At 37.9% G+C, this 11,686-nt stretch overlaps 2 protein-coding genes across 3 annotated transcripts in view; both read left to right on the forward strand.

Moving 5' to 3' along the window:
* LOC122082412 (K(+) efflux antiporter 5-like) overlaps positions 1–3,597 on the forward strand; it is a 15,508-nt gene extending 11,911 nt beyond the window's left edge. Inside the window, exons 16-20 of one of the 2 annotated variants that reach the window (XM_042649953.1) lie at positions 765–953; positions 1,041–1,118; positions 1,884–1,928; positions 2,003–2,098; positions 3,251–3,597. In XM_042649953.1, coding sequence (XP_042505887.1) covers positions 765–953; positions 1,041–1,118; positions 1,884–1,928; positions 2,003–2,098; positions 3,251–3,265 — 423 coding nt within the window. In that variant the 3' untranslated portion in view covers positions 3,266–3,597. The other variant, XM_042649952.1, reaches the window with a different exon arrangement.
* A 2,670-nt stretch (positions 3,598–6,267) lies between these two features.
* On the forward strand, positions 6,268–7,955 carry LOC122081185 (growth-regulating factor 10-like). The gene is made up of 4 exons (XM_042648196.1): positions 6,268–6,354; positions 6,454–6,621; positions 6,759–6,998; positions 7,216–7,955. The coding sequence occupies exons 2-4, from the start codon at positions 6,567–6,569 to the stop codon at positions 7,641–7,643; spliced, it is 723 nt and encodes a 240-aa protein (XP_042504130.1). The 5' UTR covers positions 6,268–6,354; positions 6,454–6,566; the 3' UTR covers positions 7,644–7,955.
* Positions 7,956–11,686: the final 3,731 nt, after the last annotated feature.

Genomic DNA, 11,686 nt, shown 5'->3' on the forward strand with positions numbered 1-11,686 from the left:
CCCCCCCCCCCTCCCCAATAGTTATTTTCATAGTTTTTGCATTAAATTGAAAGAAATATAATGAAGAAACTTACCCAACCAACTTGTAGAGTCAGCATGCTTAAGAGCACATCATTCCAAGAAATCTTATGGTAAAAACCTAGGCAATATAGGCATCCCCAAATACTAAAATTAATCATTTAATCAATTTGAATGCCTCAATTATGGTTCTTACATATTCATGCTTGATAAACTGAATTCTAGCTTCAATTTATTAACTGAGCTGGAACCATGTGTAGGCAATGTCAAATACTTATTTTAATACTTCAAAATCGACGAAGATTTATTTTTGATCGGGAGTCAGGAGAAAACCAAAAACCGATTCATGAGTCATGTTTTGAGCAATGTTACATAGATACAAATATTTCTTATATGTAGCTGAGATTCTGTGGACATTGGTTAGCATGATGAAACATTCACTAGAACATTGTTTTTGTTGCATTGTCATTTCAATTTGGTTAGCGCCAAGGGATTAATACATTTCCTACAATACTTCCCAAAATGATCATTTATTGTGACGTAGAATATCTGATGTAAACTTTCTTTTATTTATTTATGACAAATGGTGTGGATAACGCTCTTTAGGGTGTGTGCCTGTAACTCTTTAACTTTTCTTGGATAATCCACTTCATTCATAATTTTCTTTCAGAAGGAAAAAGTCACTGTCTCTGTAGTTTTTGCTTTTGGATAGCGTACTTCTGCTTCATTTGTTTTATTCATTGCAGGTGGAACCAATTCGAAACCTCTTTTCAGCTCTGTTCCTTTCTAGTATTGGAATGCTCATACAAGTACAGTTTTTATGGAGCCATGTGGATATATTGTTTGCATCTGTCATTCTTGTTGTTATTGTTAAGACTACTGTAGTTGCCATGGTGACCAAGGCCTTTGGATATAGTGTCAGGACATCATTCATTGTAAGTTTTACAACTCCCGTCAAAGATTTGTTTCATGGATAAATTGATTGTAATTTATGCTGGTTTGTTGTATTTCTGTGTTCAAAGGTGGGTGTCTCGCTTGCTCAAATTGGAGAATTTGCATTTGTGCTCTTAGGCCGTGCCTCAAATCTTCATCTTGTTGAGGTGATCTCTCTCTCTCTCTCTCTCCCTCTGTCTGTGTGTGTGTGTGTGTTTTGAGGGAGGGTGTTGGACTTTCAAGGTCACTTTATGGTTCTTTAATCTATTCATCAGCCTCATAGTTGTGACTGCAAGCTGCTTTGTAACTTCAACTGCACAAAGCAGTATGTTTGCTTTTTAATTTATCATTTCTTTTTTAAATTAATCAAAGTGATAGAAGCTCTAACAAAGATTCAGACATGGAAGGCTTTTGGATGATGGTATTTCAATGTGCATGAAACTTCAGGGGAAGAAATAGATTCACTTGGGTGATTCGGTTAACCAGATTTTGGACTAAGACGCTGCGAAAAGTTGGAGTATGGAGGCAACGGTATAGTAGAAGGGAGAGGGATCTCCATGTAGTCTTCACTTTTTGTGCAAAAACACCTTTCTATGGTCAATGTCACAGAGAAAACTGATGCAAGAAATAGCAAATACAGAAGAATTTGCTATTTTTAGTGGCCTAGGAGACATCCACCTTGCGAAGAGTACAATTTACTAAATTTAAAAGATGATCCTGCAACCTAGGCCTGCTATATGTGATGCAACGTCAAACCTGTTAGAATAAAAATAGCACACCCTATATGTATTTGCAACAAACAGAGGAAACCATTTGGCTATTACTTGATGCAATTCTTTACTTCGCTTCTAGGGCTCTCCCGTTCTTGCTGCTCTTGTGGCTATTATTACTACTATGATTACTATTGACTTTAGGTTTGTTATACATTCCAGGGGAAAATGTATCTTCTTCTTCTGGGAACTACAGCTTTCAGCTTGGTAAGCTTCTTACATGAAAATTATAGTTTTATTTGAATTTTGTCGCAGCATTTGTCTTAGAGAATAATCTACAGGTAACAACTCCCCTCATGTTCAAATTGATACCTGCTGTGATGCATCTTGGTGTCCTTATGCACTGGTTTCCTTCAGAGAGCAATACTCAGAATGAGGTGGGTCCATTCCTCTCTCTCTTGTCTCATACACACACACACATATAGAGGTTCCACCAGGATATGCCCACGGTTTCTCATTGTGTCTGGGTAATGTTGCTTCTGTAATAGACAGACACCCCCATCTAACAACCTCACTCCACTAAGCATTGTTTCTTCAAATGTATAAAGTAGCTATTAACTTGAGGCTGATTCTGAGTGGATCATGTCTGTGGATGGCACATTGATGTATGTACCAATTCTTCCATAAGACCATCATTTTTTTTTTTTGGGGGGGGGTGGAGGGGAAGAAGGCCCTAAGGAGTGTTGAACTCATGACCTCTTAATTGTGAGGTGTTGGTCTTTGCCAACTGAGCTACCCCCCTTGGGTTTTCCATAAGACCATCACTAGTGGAACTGTTGATAAACTCTGAATTGGACCTGGCAGAGCTGGAACTGGTCCTCCCAACAATTCTGATTTTATGTGACCAAAAACTATCACTAGAACCTTTGCTCTAAATCTGGAATGGGTTTCCTACACCACAAATGAATGGGACCCTCTAAAATCGGTGGGATTATGCTTTGGTTTGGGTTCTGAAACTCTGGAAGCTATAAAATCTTGTACTTGATCTTGCGGTAGATCCTAAACCAGATTCAGGAGAAAATCCGTCACTGGATGCATGCTTTTCTTGTTACTGATTATTTCTGTGTGAGAACCATCTTGCAAAATCTATCAACTAAGAAGCATTATAAATAATCCCCAAACTGTTCAGGGAAGTACAGGTAGCCTACCCTTAATAATCTGGACAGGGCTATGAAGAAGGGAAGAAGTTGTAGCCTGGTTCATTCAATTGTCATGACATAACATTCCTGTTAGCTATACAATCTTAGTGGAAATAGTACATGCAACAATGATCCTCTCACAGTGAACTGCCCTCATCTGTGGCGACAACATCAGCCACAGCATCCAGTGCTGCCTCCTCCGAAATGCTGCTCCCAGACCCCAAAACCCAATTGTGCCTTGATAAAATTGATAACTAGAGTATGGGACTCTTAAGACTTCAACATGAATATTTGAGTTCATGGCTAAGAGTTTGCTTCTTCATTGTGAGCCATTTCAATGGCAATCCATGATTCTAATCTTGAAGGATTTCTTCCTATTTTTCTTCACAGGAGAAAGCTCCATGATATGATGCACATAATAGAGAGCAGTGACCTTGGATATCATGCATGTCCTTGGTTATATAATTGGTTTCTGGTTTAATGATGTCAAAGATTTTCTGAGTTTCAAGATTTGGTCAAGCTCCAGAAGTGAGGCTTGAAGTTTTGGAGGACATCCGCAGATTCCATTGTGCCACTAGAACAGGGTTCTGTAGTCAAGTGTAAAATTTTTTTTTTTGGGGGTGCAAAAGTGTAAATTTATCCTCTCCTTTTTTCTACTGTAAATATGATTTGTTTAAAGAAATAACATCTTTTCACCAAAAATAAAAAAATAAAATAACATCTGATCATTGTCATCAGCAACTATAAGAAAACAGAAAATTGATTCAATGGATCATCCATTTTTTTTTTTCTTCTCATTTATGATATTATCCTTTTCTTTCTTATAAAGAGGTATTGATTTTTCAGTGATCATGCCCTCTTGTTCATAACTTTTAATTTGAGATGGTCACGAGTCATCACAGTGAACATTTTTGTCAAGGTCGGTTGGGTGGGGAATGTTGAGTTAGTGTCCTGTATTCAGCAGTGGCCCTCCACATTCAGTGTTATTACACAAACAAAAGGCAGAGATATAGTCCTATTCCAAGTTTATTATTAGATTTGTATGTTAAAGTAGATTTTAGGTCCATTACATGTACATATATAAAATTAAAATTATGAATTATAATTATGTGAGAGATTACAGTCTTTACCAATGGTGTTGGTAGTCTAGTGGTGAAAATTCCTTCAACCCATCACCGAGTCGACTGTTTGTGTTTTTTCATTTTATATTTATACATTCATCCTAACATGTAATGATGGGTCCTAGTAAAGGTGTCGATCCATCGAGTTGAATCACTTTTTCGAGTCAAGGTTTGGAGGTGAAAGACGTTAATGCTAAATCTATTCCCCCGCAGAGTGAGGCTCCCTTCTTAATATTAATACAGGTTTACTTCGGAAAGTATGTTACCAGTTGAAGGCAGTTAACACGGGGGTTTTGGGTGGCTACAACTGTAGTTTAGAAACTTGGGCCGTGCGAGACAGGTTTTGGGTGGCTACAACTGTAGTTTAGAAACTTGGGTACGAGACAAAAGTTGGGTATCGACAAGGGAAGGTCTGAATCCAACGCTTTGGACTAAGACTTTGACGCAAGGGGGCGAAAATGTTAGACTGAAAGAAGTAGTTCCGAGAGAGAAACCAAACTGGTAAGGAAGTCTTCAGTTTTGGTAGGTTAAGATTTCAGTCCTATTTGGCCTAGTTTCTTATCGTCTTTTTGTTATTAGTTTGTAAACAGATTACTGTCGAGTTTGATCCGATTTGGTTTCGATTACACATGTGTAAATAAAAGGAAATTAATGAGAAAATCATAGTCTTCCAGGTTCTTCGATTTCTTACCGATTTAATATCGATCCGGTTTCCAGTTTACATGTATACATGAGGAAACCTCGATGTTGAACACAAGTGACCTGGTACGATGTACCGGGTACGGTACCACCGACTCTCTTTAATGAAAACCAAAAATCTTGTCTGGTTAGGTGTTTGGGGTTTCCATGTTTGTAAATTTGTTGTAAATTCTGAAGGTGGAAGGAGGACAGGAGCGAGAGGAGGATGAGATCTGAGCTGCTCTGCTGGGACCCAAAAGGCCAAAACTCTGTGTTTGGAGAAATGGACTTCTCGTGAGAGTAAAGGAAGATGACAAATTCTAGACAAGGATTGGACGACTCACATTAATGGCTGAGAGGTGGAGGTGAGGGTGGGGATGGATATGGTCCCTTGCCAACTTGCATGTCAGGGCAAGAGCTGCCTGTAGGGCATTCACCGACTGTCTCCCACCGTCACGCCTTACTTCATATTTTTAGGACAAGAAGAAGGAGGAGTGGGATGGACGTCATTGATTGAGTTGAGAGTGAAATATTACGGATGGACCATTAGATTTCATTATGGTTTATGATCATCCGACAAGATAACAAGGAATGGGTGACCAATGGTTGATTAGAGAGAGAAAAAGAAACAAATTAGTTGTGGCCATTTGTGGAATAGACATGGTCAAGCAATTTTCAGATGGATGGACCATAAATGAGCGTACCCCCATTGACCAGATCGCTATCAGGTCGTGTGGCTACTGCACTTTTATCACGGAGGATGGCCTTTGAAACGGCTCTGTACTATGAAGCATTAAATGGGGAATCATTTTACATTTCACCGGTTTAAAGTGGTTATTTTATTCCCATTTGTTTGGTGTGGTGTCATGCTCTCCCATAAAAATCATTTAAAAAAAAAAAAAAAATTTAGTATCAGTTCTAAACAAGAATTATATACTTGGAATTGGGGTGGAAGTGGTCCTTATTGATTTCATCTCAATAAGTAGGAATCAACTAAAATCTGCCTCAAAAACCTTAGAATTGACCCTTAGATTCTGAAAACCAAGTTATCTAATCTAATCCAAACCCTTAAAATTGATCACTTTAGAATGTATAAAATCAAAATCAATTACAAATCCAAATTATCTGAAGCAAACCATAAAGTACAATGAACATACAACGACTGTGATGAATCACATCACACCATCTCACTTATTCATGCTGCGGTGCAATGTTAGCACCGTAACCAAACAACCGATAACTTCTTTATCTTTGATCAATCACAGATGGAACGCGTTTATAATGCTGGACCCACTAGTTCTAACTTTTCTTACAAAAGTAAGATTCCAATCTAGCGGTCCATAAATATTGTTACAAAATCCTTTGACGAACGTCACTGGCCATCATGGTACAAGGAAATTTTTTTTTACAGTTTCCCTCTTGCCAAAGAAAGATTTGAAAGAAGGCAAACCGGACACTCACGGGTGACGCTCGCCAGGCCTGATTCCCCAGACACAATTTCTGACATGTGTCAGACATTCCCCGTCATAAAACGGAACAGTGACGTGTATTTGCCCTTGCAAACTATATTAAATTACGAATTCACCCATTGGTTTCCCTTATAGCTGCCATGTAAAAAAGCTGAAACTTGTCAGACGCACTGAGAGGAGGGAGATGTGCTTAGCTATCATCAAGGACAAGGAGAGCGGGTTTATGGTATTCTCTCTTTGTTCTTTCTTAAAGTGGTTTTGGCTTTTACAAACCTTCCTAAAACTAACTCTCTCTCTCTCTCTCTCTCTCTCTCTCTCTCTCTAGTCTTCTCTGTCTGAGTTGCAGAATTCAGATCTGTTGTCATTGCAGGTTTCAGAGTCCTTTGCTCTTGAGCTTCTTTCGAGTTGAACTTTGAACTTGAACAAGTCCATGTAATAATGGAGGCCCAAAGCCCACCACCTTCTAAGATTGCTCATGTTGCAGAAACTACTGGTTACTCTCTCTTTCCCACCTGCTATCCACTGCACTGATGCTCATGCATGCACCTCTTTGTTTTCCTTGTTTTTATTTTTTAATTTTCTTAATTTTTGTTTTTGTTTTTTTTTTTTTTTTTAATTTTGAATGGATAGGTTCGATGGAAGGAAGGTCATCTTTGATTGGGCTTGGACTTGGGCTTGGGCCTGGGCTTGACAATGGAAAGACTGGGTTTACCTTTCTACAGTTGCAGGAGCTAGAACAACAAGCTCTCATCTTTAAATACATGGTTTCTGGAGTGCCTGTCCCTTTCCATCTCGTCTTTCCTATCTGGAAGAGTGTTCTGAGCTCCTTTGGCGGTGTTAATGGTGGTATCTATCAACACTACCCTAACTGTAAGTCCCCAAAAAACCAGAACTCATCTGGGCTTGGCTGGTCTCCCTTTTTTTCTTCTTCTTCTTCTTCTTCGTTCTTATTTTTTTTTAAGACTGGTTTCTGTTGGATTTCTCTGATAAAAAAAAAATGAGCTCTGGATTTCTGTTTAAAAGGGTTAAAAATGTGATTTTTGATCTGGGTTTTGTTTGTTTTCCTTGTTTTATATCCTTTGTATAGTTTTAGGTTGCAGTAGTTCCTGCTTTGACTACAGAAACAGCATGGAACCAGAACCAGGGAGGTGTAGGAGAACGGACGGAAAGAAATGGAGGTGTTCTAAGGATGTGGTTCCTGACCAGAAATACTGTGAGCGGCACATGCACAGAGGCCGCAATCGTTCAAGAAAGCATGTGGAAGCCTCTCATCTCACTACTACTACTACTACTGCTGCTACAACCAAGAAGACGAAAGGCAGTACTGGGAACTCAAGTTCAAGCACCATTAATCTCTCTGTTTCAGACTCTGTAAATCTTCAACTCGTTACCAACAACAACAATGGCATCACCTCTACCAGCCACAACAACAACAGTAATGCTTCTGCAAGTTTGGGTTTCTCTCCAAAGAGTGTTCTTCAGAGTAATATCTTGAAGACAGAATCACCTTTGTGATTTGGGGATGATATAGAAGGGGTTTTAGACTATTTGAGGTCATTTTGTTGAAGGGCTGTCTCAAATTGGGGAAGCAGAGGCTCATTATCATGGTGGTGTTTGGAAGAGGGGGAGAAGACTGGTGCTCTGCACCATCATTGTCTCCTGCTTTGGCATTTTCCAACTTTTTAAGAACACTTTGAGGTTTTTTAGTTTTAATTATCTGAGTTGACCCTACATGAGTTTATGTTTGCTTTCTTTGTTTCATGTATGTAGACAGCATTTCATGGATGAATTAGCAGGCAAAAAAATGGAGTTTCAGAAAATTTTCTACTTTCTACTCTAGTGAAATATGCAAAATTGACAAATTGTCTTGATGAATGGAGACAGGCCATGACCCACCCACAGAACATGGGCAAACTTCTCGATCTCCATAGCCAAATGATCAATTGGATTAACTACACGCTTTTTTGTTTGGGTTTCTTTCGAAAGCAAAAGCAACTTATATCGGCTGTGAGTAACAGTCCAACACACTATGAAATAAGAATTTCCTTCAGATCCATTATTTTTGCTAAGAACCTGTTTCTGGCATGACCTAGCTCTGAAGGTCTTAGGTGGCCTAGATTCTACCACATGGCATTTGTTGGGACGCAAATTTTGTGCTCAGATAAATCTGAAGGTATCAAATTTCAGTTCAAATGGAGTTTCGGAATGTCACACTAGATTTGAAAATTCTGGATTACAAGAGAGGACATAGTAGTGGTTTGATGGAGTGTTGTAAACATCAGGTGATGTTTATAAATATAAATGGAGAGCTATTTGATTGAATCAGGCTCTGAAATTTGATGCATGATTAATTCAAATTGTTCACTATGGTTATGTTTGTTAGCCAAGAAAATAAAAGAAAAGAAAAAATTCAAAAATTTTTGAATTTGAAAGAAAAGATAAGACACATAAAAATTGTAATTATTATATTTTGTCTTATTATATTTTTTTCTTTTCTTTTCCTGATTACCAAACATAGTCTATATGTAAAGTCAAAATTGTCATTAGACACTTCCACAAAGCAAAAATGTCCCATCAAATTTTCTCTCTTCTACATGGGTCTCTGTCTCACTCCCCATTCTGTTAGATGTTCCCTCTATTGATGCACGAGGTACCCTAATAAATTGTATAGCAGTATGGAATTCGATTTAAAATGATTGAAAAATTAAAAAGAAGGAGAAGAAGATATGTCAACGCTTGAAAGGAGTCCTACTGAAACCAAGAAATATAAGCCTGCCTGCCATCCATCCACTTATCTTTCATATGTGTGTGATGGAACCTTCACTCACCCCCCACTTGTTAGGCAAATTTACAAAAGATAGGTGGATGAGCAGCAGGAGACTTTGGGCTCGAAAATTCCATTCTCCTGTCTCTGTTTTATTAGGGTTTTGTTACAGTTGGTCTAGTAGGTTTCTAAGATGATTATTTTATTGTCTGACATTTGTAATTCTTCAAAAATTCATGTCGTTTCACTGGAACTAGAATTATTTTGGGGCTGGAATTAATTCGATTCTGGTTTTGGATTAACCCTCCTACTGGTGAAGCTAATAAATAACTCTCCCATTGCCAGAAGATAAAAGATGAACTGAAACAGGTCATTTAGGCTCTATACTGTAATGATTCTGTTTTTTAAACTTGATTTTGGGTTTGGCACACTTTTTTGCATTTCTATTTTTTTAGAGGGATTTTGTGCCTTAAATGTTGTATAGTAACGTTAAAAAAAAATCGTTTCTGTAATTAAGAAGAAATAGAAACATGTATGATTCACACTTGACAAAATCGTTTCTATTGTGAAACAAATATTTTCGGAAAATGCCACTTACCACCATAGGAAATAATGAATTCAATGGATTAAAAATAGATACACCAGACCTGGTTCTCAATTCATAATGAATGAATTTAGAATTCAAGCGAATTGAGTGCTTAAAAGCTTGTGTAATCAAAGTTCATGAATACAATTAAATCCCTTTGCCCCAATTGTTGAACAAGGAATCCACTTCAATGGAGTTCTAAAGTCAAGTACTCCAGGCACAGTAACGGAAAGCCACAACTATTGGAAAAAGACAGTGATTAATGAAACTCACAAATGGGCATAAAGGCCAAATACACAAGACCAATAGATCGGTATTACATGTTGGGCCAGCAAAGTGGTCCAATGGCTGCTGGATACCCAGAAAATTCAGGAACTAGAACCAATCTATTGACCCCAATAATTCGAAGCTAAAGTATTAATATGTTATAGCTCCCTATAAGATATATTCACCATTAGAGACGTACAACAATCAAATTTTGCATATTGAATTCATCATGAGGGTTAAATAGGATTAGAAAGAGACAACTTGTCGATTGGGGTTTATCCATCACCAAAGCCTTGAGTTTCTTCCACCAAACCTACTCCATGATTCTTTCTCAGTAGCTCATCAAGCGAACAAAAACACGCATATCAATAAGAAACAGATCTCAAAGAAGAAATTATACCCAGAAGTGAACACGAAGATCAAGGAAAGAAAAAATTTCAGATGAAACCCGTAAGTCAGAGGGTTGAATCACCAACCATCAATGAAACGAGATAGTAGCAATCAAGCTTCTGGAAAATTAAGGTTTGGGAACAAACCTAGAATTGACGAAATAGACATAATCATACTTCTTTGACATCTAGAAAGTGATGTGATAGTATTTCTTTGGGCATTCTACCCACCCCGCCCATATCCCTAATTTCTTCACTTTCAAGTGAAATCGAAGTCCATTAATGGGCTCAAGGCGAAAGCGGTCAATCTACCTTACATTTGTGCTCAGCGGTGACTGGGGGAAAACTTTCACAGTGGTCAAGAATTGGAGTTCCAAGCATGAGCAACGATGGCCACAGATAATGAACACCCACTGTGAGCAGAGAGAGGTAGGGCTGAGCGTTACAGTGGTTGAAGGTCTCAAATAGGTAGTGATACCCTCTTAGTTTTGATTGTTATGTTTTGATGGCTAATTCCATAAATACCCCTGTCCACTTAAGTGATACATTCATATCCGCGCCTCTTGCTCAGAATCGATTCTAAGATTGAAAAGCTACAAAAACTTGTGCCAAAAACAAGGGCTCTAAAGCATGAAAAGTGTCCGGTTCATTTCAAAAAAAGAAAAAGAAAAAGAAAAAAAAAATGAACCAAGCATACCATATAGCTTTCACCCTATTTCTATTCCAAAAAAACCAAAAAACACAAGAATGGATTTTTCAGAATGTTACAATACAGACCCTTATTAGACTGTTGATCCTTTCTTCATAAATTAATTACATTGCAGAAGACCCATCTTGAGATTTAAAATTGATGTAGGGAGTTGAGAGTGGTGTTATATAATAGTCACATGCACATTATTTACTTGTTTTTGTGCATATGAATGTTCAATGGGGAAGTGAGGTTGGAAGATTCTGCATTCTTGTTTGAACTTGTGGAGAATCTTGATTTTGGATCCATTTTCATTCTTGCATATCTTTAGTATCATTATTTGGTAGTCTGATAATGTTGGTGTTTAGCTATTTTGAAGCAACTATGGACCATCTGACCAACATGGAATTATACCAGAATTGATTTCTTCATTAGTTCTGATCTGTTTTGTATTTCTGTTCTACCCTGGTTATTGGTTGTTCTTTGATAAGTATCCTGCAGTTTGGGATTAGGTTTGCCTTGCCAATCCTAGTTCTACATTAGAAACAATAATCTCCAAAGAACAGATGATTGTCTTTAGATTCAGCTTTGGCCAGCTGATAAAGATGACATTTAACTCGAGGTTAGAAGACCATTTCTGCAGATTTCTCATCATCTTTTCTAGCCTTAAAATTCTCCAAATGGGTTCCTGGTTTAGTAGTCAGTGATTTTGAATTGCATGGAATGTTCTAAGTTTTCAAGTACAATTTATGGAAGTGGACTATGGCCCTAGAGAGAGTGGGTATGGTAGTACAAGATTCATGTAGCTGACTCCAATTGCCAAGTAGTTAGGATGAAGTTAGAGTGTGTTTCAGCAGCAACCCT

Source organism: Macadamia integrifolia, chromosome 6 (genome assembly GCF_013358625.1).
Source record: "Macadamia integrifolia cultivar HAES 741 chromosome 6, SCU_Mint_v3, whole genome shotgun sequence".
NCBI lineage: Eukaryota > Viridiplantae > Streptophyta > Magnoliopsida > Proteales > Proteaceae > Macadamia > Macadamia integrifolia.